Genomic DNA, 16,552 nt, shown 5'->3' on the forward strand with positions numbered 1-16,552 from the left:
GTACTGCTACAAGAGTTCCGAATGCGCTCTGGTCTGAGAAGAAGTACCTAGCAATAGTAGGTAGGTGCCTACCTACCTGTCCCAAATCAAAGCTTAGCACATTGGTTTAAGGTTAAAATTCATAAATCTAACTGAATTAAGCTACGATTGTTGCAATTATTACTTTTTATACTAATCCCCTGTGATAAGGATAAGGAACAACCCTAGCTGCTTGCATCTGTTCCTTCTGAATGGACATATTCAATGGGACCCATTTTTTCCTTCACCAACTTTACCGTCAAGTCGAAACTCAAACCGTTTACTACCGGCTACCGCCAGTCGAACGCCGCCAGCCGCGATGGACGTATGTGCAGGCTTGGCGCAACACAAAGCGGTGCTGCTCCGCGAACTATGTGACACCAACGTGCTCGACGTGCTAGTCAAGAAGGGCATATTCAACGTGAATGATTTGGAAGTGATAACCAGTGCGGTGGACAGTGACAAGTGCAACTACTTCATCGAAGTTGTTGGTAAACAAAACGCCGCCAAGTTGAGGGATCTGTGCGCGGTGATTTACAACGAGTGTCCCAAACTGGCGAAGGAGCTGATGAATGATAGGCGATATGTTATTAATGGTAAGCTTTATTGTTAAGATTATTACGAAAACGTTCTCTAACTTTTTGTAATAAAATGTAGCCTATGTCACTCAGGAATAATGTAGGTTTCTTCTGGTGAAAGAATTTTCAAAATCGGTTCAGTAGTTCCATAGATTATTCACTACAAACAAACTTACAAACTTTACCTCTTTAAAATATTAGTAGGTATAGATAAAGACTAACTTACAAACCCATAAACCAACAAACAAACACACTTTCGCATTGATTATATGGGTGGTGATGCCAAAATGTGTCGGTCTGTCTGTTGGCTTTTAATGGCTCATCCCGTTTAACGGATTTTGACGTTTGTTATCTAGATAGCTGGCACCCTGTATAGTGTATACTATACCTAGGACATAGGCTACTTTTTATCCTGGAAAATCATAGACGTCCCAAAACTTAGGTAGGCGGATGCGAGCATCAATTTCAAGTTTAAACGTTAAAATAATGTTGGGTTTTAGTAGGTTCGGGATTCCGAATGAGAGAAAAATTTTAACTGCTGTGTTTGAATTTATTTACGTCGAACCTCCGTTTAGGGTTTAAACTTAAAATAATGCTCGAGGGTAAAAAGTCAAAAAGGTAAAAAGGTAAAATCTATCGTCGAGTTTAAAAATAACGCCCTTTCAACGTTCGGGAATCGGTATGGAAACGAAAGAAAAACTTGACTACTGCTTTGAAATTATTTATGTTGAACCTAGCCAACTAAATAGAGCAAAACTTGACTAAATAATAGCCTTAGCGAATCTACAAATAACTATAAATATTTCCCTATTCTTAAGCCGGGCACTCACGCAACAAAGATTTGCACCATATTGTTTTAGATTAACTAGTATTGTGTAAATATAGTGATTTTCTAATACAATCTGGATTAGAAAATCCCTTTCTGGAATATAGAGCTTCTAAAACAGAAAGGTAACTCACGAATTTATAGTTTCCATGTTCATGGTAAGTACCTACCTGTTTCTCAAATTCCCATTATTTAAGTGTTTACCAGTAAACTAGTTGACTATTCAAAAGCACTTGTAAAAGTTTACTTGAATAAAATATATTCTATTCTATTCTAAGTACCTATATAGAATAACAACGGCTCATCGATCTCCTAGGCAGCCACTTTTGTAAACTTAGCACGATCATCCTCTCACTTGGCATACTGCAAGCATAATATGATTGTCATCAAAAAGGACCTTTACCCTCATAAACATCAGCATCAGCATCTTTTCAACCCATCGCTAGCCCAATAACCAGCTGCTCGATTGCGGTAGAATGACAGCTACAATGCACGATCACAATCATCTCTGATTGGTTGACGCTCGCTCACTATTGGCTACAATGCATTGTTGTAACACTAATCGCACAAACTCGGCCAATCAGAACATTTGAGATTGATGCAGGTTTTACGAAATCGACCTACCGAGCACGGGTCTCCTCTCAGAATGACAACAGTTTTAGCCTTGTCCACCACCGGGCCTAGTGCGGCAAGACTTCACAGTTCACACACCTTGACAGCATTTGGAGAACCCTTGTGCTGGGTTCTTCACGTGTATAATATGAAAATATTAATTATTACGTGCAGAATCTGGTGAGTAACCAGCTTTACAATCTAATTGCACGAGACACGAAACTTCACCCAAACACGAGTATGATTGAAAAATTGCATGTCCATTGTCCAAAAGAAGGGGAGAGTCCGAGATAAAATACGCATGCTTTACATAAATAGACTTTATTAGAAATGATTTAGGTTTAGATTTAAACAGACAATAGTTTGAAATGACCGCAAAATCCAAGTTTATTGTTGTCAATGACACATGCGGGTGCGTTCGAAAATGACCTCGCCTTCGGAACCAATCGCCTATTATAATATGGTTAAATCTCTAGTTCTATTCATTTATAGGTAGACCTGTAAGATGAAGTCTGCCAATCCGCATTTGACCAGCGTGGTGGACTATGGCCAAATCCTTCTCATTCTGAGAGGAGACCCGTGCTCAGTAGTGAGCCGGTGACGGGTTGACAGATGATGAAAACGTATAAGTTTTTATCCTATGTTTGACCGTCTTTTGTCTACACTCCACCGACACAAAAAGTACGTCGAACCCCGCTACACGCTGCACGAACATTGTCTCGCAAGTCGCGTTGTCCCCTTCCCAGAACACAAATCATAACAGAACTTTGCTTCTTGGAAAGCCTAGATAATAATAATAATAATATCTTGCGCTAAACAGTAACGCGCACCACGGTAAACCGTGCGTTTTTTCCCGCAAAATCTGTGAACTATAGAAGTTATAGAACTATGTACCTATATAGAAGCGCGCGCTGCGGAATTAATTCCGCACCGGATTTTCATACATTTGTAATCTTTACGGATTTTAAAACGCACCGCAACTCGCCGCAGAGTGTTGCGCGCCAGCTCTAATATCTTATTTCAAGGTACCTATGTATATTTACATAATGAATCGAGTCACCAACGGGATTTTGAAAAATTCTAATACCACGTGGACGACGTCGCAAGCATCAGCTAGAAAATAGCTGCATTATAAAAGAAAGGTAGTAATTAGTAGCTGATAGGTGCATTATAAAAGGATATACTTACGTAATAAATCAAATCAAAGACACTTAGGTACATAATAAATCAAATCAAAGTTCAGCCACAGAATACGAGGTACCTAATTATAATTAGTAAGTAGGTACAGCTCATGTAGCTGAGTCTAAAAACTTGGAATTTTGCATGTAGCTTTTCTACAAAAATGCAGCAAGAAAAGATTTTCAGACCTTCCCCTCCCCATCCCAGCAAAACTGGGGCGTTCCCAACGTTCCCAACGTTTGTCCTCTAAGAATAATTAATTTTATTCGTTTCAGTTTTCGTCTCATCCTAAAATAGGTATCACTTGTGCCTGAGATGTTGCCGAAGTGCAGGTCCGGAAAGGGCCGGTCCTACGAGTATGAAGTAGACTGTTGTAGTGAGTTACTAAATATCTTTGTGACTTTGTGAGTTACATACATGTCTAAAGTTCGGAAACATCCAACCTAGAGTATTTTATAGATCTTTTTTTTCTTCGTGAGAAAAATCCATCATAGATACCACCTGCCACGGGGGAGTGCAGTGGTTATATCGAACTTCTACCGGCCCAAGCGCTGCTCTTTCCCCAGAAGGGACCTATGCAGTTAGTTCTACAAGTTCAAGCCCTAGAAGCGTAGATACTTATTTACTGTTCTAGTAGGTATTTCGCCTTTAAAGCATTCACACATGCCCAGGAAGGGTCGAGTTACCGATAATAGCTGAATAAACAAATATTGTCTTTATTATGAGCCGTTACGTAACTTGAACTGCATTACGCCACTTACGAGCAGCGTGCAAAATTAATGCTCACTGTTGACTGAGTAATTATCTTAGTATGTCTAGTGGTATTTATTTAAATAAAGGTACCTAGAACTGTATTCTACAGTCCTACAGTGCTAACCATTTTATTATACTAGTTAAAAATGGTTTTTAGACTTCCTGAAAACGATTAAGGATTTAAATGGTGCCGGTTGACGGTGAAATTATTATTCCCTAGTTACCTACCATTACCTATTTAATCCAAAGCCTCAATAGCTCAACGGTTAAATGAATGGACTGAAATCCGAAAGGTCGCCGGTTCAAACCCCACCCGTTGCACTATTGTCGTATTTACTCCTAGCACAAGCTTAACGCTTATTTTGATGGGAAAGGGGGATATTAGTCATCACTGGCTAATTCTTTAAACAAAAACAAGTTATAACTTATAACTAACTTGTTCATCACCATCGGTCGGTAGACACTAGACATAATATGACTAGTGCATCGTATTTTAGTCTATTCTAGTCCTTAACCAGGAGATCTAAAGACCAAGGAGGATGGAAAAACTAGGACATTGAGAATAAAAATAATTAAAACGAAATTAACCAAAGCTTTTAGATCTCTAGTCTACTCATATAGAAAAGCCGAAACTCAAAAATAAAAATTGATTTTAGAAACCCAACTCCGCAGAACTCTGCAAAACTTAAAATTCAGTGCTAAACAGTTTTCTCAGCCGTGAACATACAAAAGTAAAAACTGTAGATTGCTGAAGTATCTCCGCTCCGCTTATGTGAAAACTGGGCCTTATGCTGCATAACGCATACAGTTTACATTATTATAATAGGAATCGTGTGTCTATTCGTCACAGACTCGTGTCCAGTTTTTGCCAACTAGATATTATATCTTGAATCGATCGCATTATAGAGACATCTTAGAATTTCACGGTGAATAAATTGCTTAGGTATACTTACATTCATAATTTGATACACTGTCCGGTAGAGTTTTTATATTCTCCTCTTGAATAAAAGTTTAAATGAAACTGAGCTTGAAAAATATGAAATAATTTCATGTTAGTAAATTGTAATCGTGCTTCTGTTCGTCACAGACTCGTGACGAGTTTTTATACATTACTAGCTGATGCCCGCGACTTCGTCCGCGTGGAATTAGGTTTTTAAAAATCCCGTGGGAACTCTTTGATTTTCCGGGATAAAAAGTAGCCTATGTCACTCTCCAGGTCTTTATCTATATCCATGCAAAAAATCATGTCAATCCGTTGCACTGCTGCGACGTGATTGAAGGACAAACCAACAAACAAATACACTTTCGAAGGGTACTGAAGTCTCCGTATCTCAGTTTCCTTAGTCAGTCAAACGACTGTCATAACCAAAGCATTACTCGTATTAATTCTAATTTAGGTAAGTAAAAAACTCTACCATTGAAGTTCAGATGAGTTTTCAACCAGTTTAATTCAGAGGGAACTGAAACTGAAAGACTCTTCGTGGAGTCTATGCCAACCAGTTTACCTCAAGCAGCCTTATAAAGACTTTTCAAGTGTAGTTGCGTCATAAGTAGGTCTGTACACTAATTAGATACAACAGTGATAATCCCCCTTTTTCCTTTGATGCAGTATCTTGAAACTTCAAAGTTATGGGTACTCGGTAAATCAAAGGGCACTAAAGGACCCTGTGGGCATTGTTCAGTGACGCAAAGCAGAGGTAATCACTTACTAACAGGTGAGATCGCAGTCTAGGTTAACTTGTATAGGAATAAAAAAAACCGGCGGTTGTTTGATCATCATCAACCAACCATCGCCGGCTCATTACTAAGCACGAGTCTACTCTCAGAGTGAGAAGGGGTCAGGGTCCTCCAAGGTAGAAGTTTCATAACTGTCTGTATAATGGGCACAGTTCATGTGCCCATTATTCTAAGTGCACTTTTGACTGCACCTGCCTTCCGAAAAACTCGTCTTTTATATTCGAAAAACTGCCATAATTATAAACACCTGTGGTTAGACAAAGTTGCATTCATCATGACTCATTTGACCCATTAAAAAGGCACCTTTTCAAATTATACCGTTATAAAAGATGACATTTACAACAAGCAAAAAAAAGGTAAAAAGAAACGAATATAAGAAATGTAACAGCGTTTTGACGATACTCGATGCGATATCGGTACTGGACATACGATATCGAAATACTACAATGTAGATATGTAAATACAAAACATTCTACTTAACTGTGCAGAAATTTCATCATCATTGCACTTTAAAATGAATTCAAAATTAAAAGGCACGTAGGATAAACAGTTAAGTTTTAAAATGCGATGGTTTTGCACAAAAAATCGTTTTGGTTAACAGCATGTGCTTCAAAACATCTGCCCGTAAACGTTATCGGTGCTATTTTGCGCAGCTGTCCCGGGATCTTTATGTAATTTCACTCAAATAAACTGTTTTTTCAACTTATTAACGAATTGGAAATGTGGATATTTAAACTGTAGAGAAAGAGATGTTAATCGATATTTATTAAAAAAGATACAGAATTACATCAAGGTATAGCTCAAACCGCTAATGTGTTTAGAACTTTAGGGAGACTTTACATAAGTAGGTTCTCTTGGTTCTGTATTTATAACATAGACTCCTATGAAAGGAAATTCCACTTACGCGAAGCATAAGGGCGGTTCGCCTAGTCTATACTTAAAACTGCCAATATTATAAATGCGGAAGTGTCTATCTGCTAGCTTTTCTCGGCCCATCCGTTTAACAGATTTTGACGAAATTTGGTACAGAGATTCCTTGCATTCCGAAAGATATACCTACTACCTAGGCTACCTTTTGATTCCCGAAAACCATAGAGTTCCAACGGGATTTTTAAAAACCTTACTTCACGTAGATGCAGTTGTGGGCATCATCTACTTAGTATCTACTTAGCTTCCATCCTGGAAACGGATGTAGGCTACTTTTATCCCAGAAAATCAAAGATTTCCCACGGGATTTTTAAAATATTTACACCCACGCGGACGAAGTCGGACTCGGGATTTTTCAATCATCATCGGGAAATCAAAGAACAAACGTAAACGTAAGTCCCTATATGTTTCCTTGTTAAAGCAAGCGTAGAGTGGGACGCCCTCCAGCACGATGGACTGACGATATAAAGAGGCTGGCGGGAAGTGGCTGGATGAGGAAGGCTGAGGACTGGATGTGGTGGCGCTCTTTGGGGAAGGCCTATGTCCAACGGTGGACATCCACAGGCTGATGATGATGATGATGATGAAGTCCCTATATCTACCAATTAACCATTCGGTACATTTTTCTCCCAAAATCACAAGACAAGCAGAGGTCCCGACCACCAACAACGTTTTTCCTATAAGAAATACATAGATCGTGAGTCAATTACACGAAATTATAGCCCTTGTTAAAGTACCGGGGTCAAAGGCCGGTCAACCAGGCTCGTTTAGACTATTACCACAGTGTTACCACGGCGCTCATAGGGTGTGACGATCCGTGAGAATCCGACATGGGAATCTATTCTATCGAACCCGTCTATTTGTGAGGCGTTTTTGTTCCGTGGAATGTTCGGATCGCGTGTTTTGTCTTACTCTTTCGGTATTTAGTATGGTATGGCGGGTATGGGTTATGGCAGATATTAAATTCAACAGAATCCGAGATTAAAAATGTTAGCTGGGTTACATACCTATTTTATTAAACCTATTATTTGTAGGGAGTCAAGAAGGCGCCCCGAGAAAACGTCAAGAGCAAGTATACCGAACGGGCGCCCTCGCGCGATTTTGCCCATATTACCGAGAGGTTAATCCATCCTCCATAGGAGGTGGAGGGTTGCTCAAAAAAATGAGTGTAATCTTTTCAGGGTACATGTATATTGTATGTACTCGTATGTGGTTGCTTTAAAGTGAAGGAATCACTTTAAAGCAACCACTTACGAGGAAAATCGAGCGACCGAGCGATATCGCTAGGAAACTTAATTTCTGAGAGTTTCCCATCATAATGTTCTCAACCTCAAAGGTGTGTGGAATTTGCCAATCCGCACTAGGCCAGTAAGGTGGACTATGGCCTAAATCCTTCTCATTCTGAGTTGAGACCAGCAATGGGTTGTGATGATGATGGGGAACTTGGTATGCTTTTCACTATTCGGAGTTAGTTTAGATAACTGGCTATTGGCAGTGTGACAGACGTGAAAACTTACAACTACGAAATTGCAGTTTTTTTGGATTTTCAATTTAATTGTAGTTATCAAAAATTACATTGTGTATTACTTGTTTAGTTTTCATATTTATAGCACTCCGAACTAAACACGAGCATGTCGGTGACGCACCCTTGAGGTTTTTAATAAAAGGTTTTAAAGCTTGACTAGATTATAATGATGATTCAGTAATTAAATCAAGTGCCTTAGATTTAATGAATCCAAATTCACAAATTCAAGGACTATACGTAATTGAGACAATTAATTAAGTAAGTGGATTATATGACTCTGTAACGCAATAACCGACATACCTAAATACATAACATTATATTATGTACCTTCGTCCATTATTAATACAATGCTATTTTATTACTTACTATGTAATACCTACCTATTTTTTTTTCAATTATAATAATCCTAGTAATTTTCTCATGATTACAGAAACAATAATTATTATTGTTGTAGCAGTTAATCTCTTTATAATTTATTTATTCTAGTTTTAGTTATTCTATTGATACGTATTTTTAGGGTTCCGTGGTAAAACAAGGACTCATTATAATTTCGTCTAGTATCTGTCTGTGTCAGATCCATTTTATAAATAAACTATGAGAGTATTAAGGTTGGTTAGTAGGTACTTACAAGAAACATATTATTAGGTACCAACCATTACTCGGAAAAAAATAATTTCAGCCTAAATATTTTTACGAACGTTGCGTAGATAGGTGCAGCGAGGTCAATGCCAAGTCATAGTCGGGGCATTGGCCCCGAGTTTTGCACGCAATGCATTGCGGGGGCAATGGTTATTGATACTAATTATTGGATTATGTTTAGATAATACTAAGTTTTTGCTAGAGTTCTAATTACACCCTGAATAATATTTGAAGAAAATACATTACATTTTTTAGATAAGTACTACTTTAATTACAGCTAACTTATTAACAATTTATTTACTAACCCTCTAACAAATAAACCTGGAATAGCGGTGGAATAGTTATACTCTGTTTTGTCTTTCTCTGTCATCAGTAATTTGACATTTGAAGGAAAAAGACAAAACAGAGTATAAATATTCCACCGCTATTCCAGGTTTATTTGTAGGAGGGAAAATGTTTAAAGTTCAGACCAGTATGAAAAAGTCTGTCGGATAATCGGATGTCTAGCGCATAATTTTAATTTGGAATAGGTATGTAGACATAGACATGTATTTTGTCCGTGTGGAATCATGCCAAGAATGCTAGATGCACTTTCCGTATTGAATAGTGAAGCATACTTTAAGTACCTAAATAAATTTAGGGAGATATCTAGCATATAGAGATCGTTGCAACTTGCAGGTAACTAGTAAACGACAGCCTTTGTTATATTTGAAGAGAGATTATTTAAGGGGTGACTGATTGAAGGAAACCACTGGACGGATCGGGCTGAAATTTAGCATGCAGATAGCAATTATAATGTAGGCATCCGTTAAGAACGAATTTACAAAAATTCAACCCCTAAGGGGGTAAAATAGGGGTTCGAAATTTGTGTAGTCCACGCTGATGAAGGCGCGGGAACAAGCTAGTCTTGAATACTTACCGTAATATTTCAGAAAATGAACGTATTAACCTTCCTCTTGAATCACTATCTATTGCTGAAAACCACCAAATCCGTTAAGCGTACAGAGGGACAGACGTCGGTGGAGAGTGACTTTGTTTTATACTATGTAGAGATTCTGTGCTGTACAAGAATTTCGAAGATAGATTCAATTTTCTCATAAACTAGGCTGTATGGTCTTTGAACTTAGTGTGTAAAAAACGCGTTGTCTATTGTGTTCAAGTTACTGAATCCAAGTAATGTTATAAAAAGAGTAAAGCGTGCTTAATTTGTTTTGACACGGCAGCGATTGAACCAGGTTCAATGATTCCGAAGCTTTTCTGCGGAAATCTTAATTACACGCCAGTGTTTGTTTAAGCTTGACTCTTGAGAATGGGTTCTAAAATACACTTGTTGCTAACCAATCTACTGATACGAGCTAGAGTAAGCCAATCAATAGTTAAAACAATACATAATATCTCCTTTAGCAAAAATATTTTTTGCAAATTACAATGAATACTTATCTAAATATCACGCCTTTTTCAACATGCTTAGTGAGGTAGCCCGAAATGAGCGTGAAAAATACGGAAATTGGAAGTCACGAAAAAATCAATAGATAATTAATAGATATACAATATACATACTTACTACATATCATTATAATGTTTAGAGTTGCAAAAAGGTTACAAAGCAAAAATATTTTAGATTCTGAATCAAACGAAGGGGCAGGGCCGAAAAAGATTTCAAGCATCTCAGAGATGCTTAAAGAAATGTTTTGCAAATTTTAGTATTTTAGAGATACTCGTATAGGCTGTTTGAGTTGTTTGTAGATATTTTTATTACTTAGGCTAAATTTTGGTAAAATTGGATTCTTTGTAGTTTAACCACGTTTGACTAGTCTCGCCGCCGAAATGGTAACCCGAGACACGACTTATCGTCACGTAGCTGTGGGAACTCTTCGCTCTACTTGGCGATACGTTGCTCTGATTTATTATTTACTCACAATTTATCACAATATAAATCATGTATTATTGTGAGTTTTGCTAACAAGTCACGAAAACTCCCATAAAGCTTCACCGATAGTCTCTTGCGGATTTTTTTATCGACGAAACTTTGGTAAAATATGTTTTGTGTTAGACTATTCGAACATTGACTAAAGAGATAAAACGTAGATTGCTTTTCTATTGGACGGTTACGACTTTGACAAAGACCTTTTCTTATCTAATAGCTGTACCTACTTATGTACTAATAAATAATAATACAAATTACAAACATAGTACATAAGTAGATAATATATTCTATGTTTATGTAACTTTGTGTCAATCGTACTACGTATATCAGTTTTATGTAAACATTAAAGTATATAAAATTGTTTATTGACCCATAAACCCATCAAATAAAGAGAACTTTGAATACGTAATATCCGAAATAAGTTTGCCAGACGGCAAATATTTTCGACCGAGATTCGAACGCAATAAGCCCTACTTTATTTGATTTCTGTTTGTCGAAATCTAATAAGAAGCTTAAGCTTTATTCCAATATTCCATCTATTTAGTAACTTGATAAACTACAATCTATTTAATTTCACTTTTCGTCTTATCTTGGAATCTGTCTCTAGCTTTTAAAGATGGTGGTAAAAGGAGCTGAAGTAGGTGCAACAAAGAATTCAGCCTGCGCATTCGCTGATTTGATTAGTCCAATCTAGCGAATGGCCTAAATCCTAATTGCTATCAAGTTTCATTGAACCCTGTCGATGAATCAAGTATGAACATCTTCATTATTGCGACAAAAATGTAACTATACAGCAAATCGATAAAATTACAACATAGGTTAATATGTACTTATGATAAAAAAATTACGTAATATTTACAAAGTCTTGACTCTTGATAAATCAACGAGAATATCAATAAAATCTTTTAAACAGAAAATGTTTCGAATACATGGTAATTTTTAAATTTCCGCCTGAAAAATAACTTTTCTAAATAAATAAATAAATGTTTTATTTGCAAAATTGTTTGCATAACAAGTTAACAATAACACAACAGTCCCTTACACAATCGACTCGTTCGTTCAGTTTGAACTTTGAATAATCATCAAGATTAATTTTTAACCGACTTCAAAAAAGGAGGAGGTTCTCAATTCGTCGGAATCTTTTTTTTTTTTTTTTTTATGTATGTTCCCCGATTACTCGAAAACGCCTAGACCGATTTTGAAAATTCTTTTTTTGTTTGAAAGGGTATACTTCAAAGTTGGTCCCATTTCAATTTGGTGAAGATCTGATGAACATCTTCGAAGATAGATACTGGAACTCCTCAACGGATAAGAGTAAATTGCTCGCGATCAGTGTAATAGCTTAGTAAACAGTAGATTTTTAACCAGTCATAGCATAATTCCATGGAGCCACTAAAAATTGTGAAATAAAAATTTTTTACAAAAAAAATAAAAACCGACTTCGTTACACAAACACTAAAAATTGAAAAATAATTTAATTTATTACCGAATATATTATGTATACAAGAGTTAATATAGTTCCATAATAATATTTTTTGGGGTCGGTGCCAATGAGGTGCCATTGTGGAGTCCCATAAAAATATGAAGTCTAGACGATTCGCGCAGCTAAAGCTAATTGGCACCGGCACCAAAAAGTATTATTATGGAACTATATTAACTCTTGTATACATAATATATTCGGTAATAAATTAAATTATTTTTCAATTTTTAGTGTTTGTGTAACGAAGTCGGTTTTTATTTTTTTTGTAATTTTTTTTTATTTGAGACTGTGTTGAGCCAGTCTGTCCAACAGGGGTGTCAGCCAGGTAACCTCCCAGTGTGCCTGGGTGCTGCTGGTCCCTTTTGGATGCGTACGCGTGTCTCTCTGACTAGCAGAAGCGAAGTATGGGACGCGGGCGACGTGGATCACCGCCTGCCGCCCTGGTGGGAGCTACGGACGGGATGCCAACGCATTTCCCAGCAATAAATAAAAAGTTCAAGTCCAACAAAGTATTATTTACTAGTACTAGTACTTTGTTGGATTTGGGCCGTTGCGGTCCAATCACAAATACTGTCTAAAAACCTAGGTAGAAAAAAAATTGTTGTCAATAGAAATCTAAATGAATGACATCAACTTCTCTTATTAAAGTACTTGAGGATGACTTGAGGCGTCCGACATCGTTATTCATTATTCATCATTAATCACAGTACAGAGGCAGTCAAACATATCTAAACAGACGCCCACACTGACGATAATATCAAGAATGCAAGATCTTACAGCCCAGTATGGATACAAGTTACAACATATTTAATGTTATTTGCTTACATACACATTATATCTACCTACACAAATACACACACGCGACTACTAACTATAAACACCATATATGATTGAAGCAGATACCTGTTACTTTTTATGTAGAATATTTAAGGTTCATGGGTTCAACTATGAAAACCACGGCAATACCAACCACACACAACTCATTCAAAAACTTCCACTTCTTACAACCTCTCGCACTACCAATGGTCACTGGTAGATATATCTTATAGAGATAAGTGCTTCCCTGTCCACTTTTATTTCTTTTTCTCTTTATTGTTATAACTTTCTTGTATAAATAATAGATAAATAAAAAGCATTTGTTTTGCTTAAAACTAATCGTAAATTATTTCCTGACACGAGCCTTCCTCAGCGTGTGCGTAGCCAATAAAGCAACCGCCAACGAAGTTAGCTTTACTATTTTTCTCTTCATTTTTCGTGTCGTTTCCAGGATTCAAGGCGACGGAAAACATGTTACATGAACCATCTGCAGCGATTTCAAAACCCTCAGGACATCCGTTTACTACTTGTGTTCCAATTACACTACTGTTGTTTAGTGGAGGATCAAAATTTATCATAGTTTTCTCATTTTCTCTATTGATAAGAATATTTTTGTCATTGATAAAAGTTTCGATTTGGTTAGGGTTTCTTACTTCATCATCAGGTTTATCTGAATCTCTTTGTTCGAGTGTAGTGTCCTCAAAATCGTATGGTGATATTTGGCGAGCTATTCTCGGTTCTATTCCAAATTCATATTCGTTTACATCAACATTGCTAGCGTTTTCGTTAAAAACTATTGGTTTGATTAATTCTGTTGATGTTTGTATGGTGTGATCCTCTTTATTAGGATTAGAATTAATTGTTGAATATTCCGGTATGGGAACGTTTCCTGGTAAAGGTTTAGTATTGACCGGTGGAATGATTTCATTTAAATTAATTGTAGGTTTCGGAACAGATAATAAAATATCGTTGTTATATGTATTGTGTGGTTGAAATTGTTGTGGCGTGTTTTTATTCGAATGATCATTGTTGTTTGGTTTCATATAATCCTTTGAATTCAAAATTATGTTGCTCAAATCATTAATCATGCCTTTCTTTACCTCCACTATTTCGTGCACCGTGTTAACGACAACGTTTCCTTCTGTCAGTTTGTGTACTTCTTCTCTTACCGAGCCCAGAAAATTCTTTATGAGGCCACATTTTGCGCACAAAAACAGGGAACTTAAACAAAGTATTTGTAAAAGCTTCATTTTTTCCGATCCGAACTTCAACTTTCACCGATACGTTAGCTCTGGTGTTTGTTTTGATCAATACTAGAAGAAATGCAAGATAAATCATTATTATCAAGAATACAGGACATCGAGAATGACCGGCCTTGTTACTGGGTTTATCTATATTTCCATACTTATTTACTTATCCATACTAATATTATAAATTCGAAATTGTGTTTGTCCGTCTGCTAGCTTTCACGGCCCAACAGTTTAACCGATTTTGATGAAATTTGGTACAGAGTTAGCTTAAATTCCGGGGGCAGACATAGGCTACAAGACTTTTTATCCCGGAAAATCAAAGAGTTCCCACGAGATTTTTAAAAACCTAAATCCACGCAGATGAAGTCGCGGGTATCACCTAGTTACTAATTATTATATTATTATTGATTGGCAAACCATTAATATGATAAGGGTTAATTAAACATTAAAGTCAGTTAGTACATTTATATTTTATATACCTACTTATTCGTAATACTAATAATTCGTATACGTAAATAGCCTTTCCAATACAGTTAAACAGTGCGAGATCTATCAGTTTGCAGACGACACCTGCCTAGTAGCCGCTGGTCGTAGTGTGGAGGAGGCCCTAACGAAACTGCAAAAAGAGTTTGATATACTGGTGAAGTGGTCACACGACGTCGGATTAGTTCTTAACGCTAGCAAAACGAAGCTAATGTACATTAGCACTAGTCATAATAGAAGCTCATCCATACCTAAATTAATAGCGCACACACATCCCTGCCTTCATGCGAAAAATACCGACGTCCAAATTCCCTGTAACTGTGATGCCATAGAACTTGTAGATAAACACACCTACCTTGGTCTAATCATTGACGATCGATTAAATTGGAAACATCACATTAATCGTGTCTGTGATAGATTAAGAGCAATATTAGCAAAATTCTCTTTAATTAAATACAAAATACCCTACAAAACCCTCCTACTACTCTATAAATCTTTAGCAGAATCTATCATACAGTATGGATTGTCAAGCTATGGCAGAACTTATAAAACGCATCTCGATCGAATATATTCACTCCAGTTGCGCATCTTAAAAAAAATAGTCCCGAATAAACTAAAATTGCCCTTTAAAGACGATTACCGAAAATTATTTGCATTTTGTAAAATTATACCAATTCACGAAAAAATAGAACTAACATTATTAACGGAACATTACTTTGCCTCAAATTTTAGAAAAGTGCAGAAAGTGCACTCCACTCGCAGAAATAATAATGTGAAACTGCAATTACCTAAATATAATAACCTATATGGGAAAAGAACGCTAAACTATGTTATACCTAACCTAATCAATCAATTACCCCAACCTTTGAGAGACACTATTACAGAAAAAAATTTAAAATCCAAAATAAAAAAATTCTATCTACAATTAACACTAACTACTTACTCATAACGAACTTAACAATTTAGTCATGTACTATCGACTTAGTTATGTCGATGGTGTATGACTGAGTACACTACTACACCTACGTAGTTAGTGTACATTAACTACATCTACACATTTCACTTGAAATAAGCTACACTAACCCTACACTACACTAAGCTACACTAAGCTACACATCAGCAAAATAATTATAACATATATACATTGAACTTAAATTAATAATGTAATCAGCCTGTACCAGTTAAAATATAATACACGAAGTAGTGTGAGTGAGCGTCTTACGCTCGTGGTATGTTACTACTCCGCTGTGATATTTAATAATGAACGTTTTCTTACCTACCTACATTATATAAATGATTGTGTTTTTTACCTATTATGTATATTAAGTCTAAAATACTTTTTAATGTATAGTAAGTTTAAAATAACCCACATTTAGCTTAATGTTGTTAGTTTATATTAAGTAATTGTTAGTTAGCTGTTAAGTATTGAGTATAACAATAAATTAATGTTACGTGTAGGTACCTATCGACTGTCGACGGCACTGGTGTACGGAAAAACTTATTTAAAGTTTATGAATGCACCAAACTTGTTGTAACCTGCAAATATTCTTCTTTAATAAATAAATAAATACAAATACAAATACAAATTCATGATAGCAAGAATGCAGAAATACTGCTTGGAATTTCGTTTTATTTTTTAATAAAAGATTAATTAATATAATAATATATTATTGTTTTTTATGTATTTTTACATGATATGATAATATATGATATGATATGATATGATATAAATGACAGTAACAATACTTTACATTTATTTATTACTATCATAATATTTACTAAAAAAGTATCTTCCATCATTT

The 16,552-nt window shown here is 36.1% G+C and overlaps 2 protein-coding genes across 9 annotated transcripts in view; one reads left to right on the forward strand and one right to left on the reverse strand.

Moving 5' to 3' along the window:
• Window positions 1-318: 318 nt before the first annotated feature.
• pyd (zonula occludens-like protein polychaetoid) overlaps window positions 319-16,552 on the forward strand; it is a 119,674-nt gene continuing 103,440 nt past the window's right edge. For all 8 annotated transcript variants that reach the window (XR_011237986.1, XM_034979943.2, XM_069505773.1 and 5 more), the window contains exon 1: window positions 319-614. Coding sequence is in view for 7 of the 8 variants with exons in the window: in XM_034979943.2 (XP_034835834.1) it covers window positions 338-614 (277 nt within the window). In the remaining variant the exon portion in view is untranslated. The remainder of the gene's footprint in view (window positions 615-16,552) is intronic.
• Window positions 13,273-14,374, reverse strand: LOC138403790 (uncharacterized). The gene has a single exon (XM_069505641.1). The coding sequence runs from the start codon at window positions 14,265-14,267 to the stop codon at window positions 13,353-13,355; it is 915 nt and encodes a 304-aa protein (XP_069361742.1). The 5' UTR covers window positions 14,268-14,374; the 3' UTR covers window positions 13,273-13,352.

Source organism: Maniola hyperantus, chromosome 21 (genome assembly GCF_902806685.2).
Source record: "Maniola hyperantus chromosome 21, iAphHyp1.2, whole genome shotgun sequence".
NCBI classification, from domain to species: Eukaryota; Metazoa; Arthropoda; class Insecta; order Lepidoptera; family Nymphalidae; genus Maniola; species Maniola hyperantus.

Coding starts and splice junctions, on each gene's coding strand:
- LOC138403790 (XM_069505641.1), bottom strand. CDS start 14,267: ATGAAGCTTTTACAAATACTTTGTTTAAGTTCCCTGTTTTTGTGCGCA.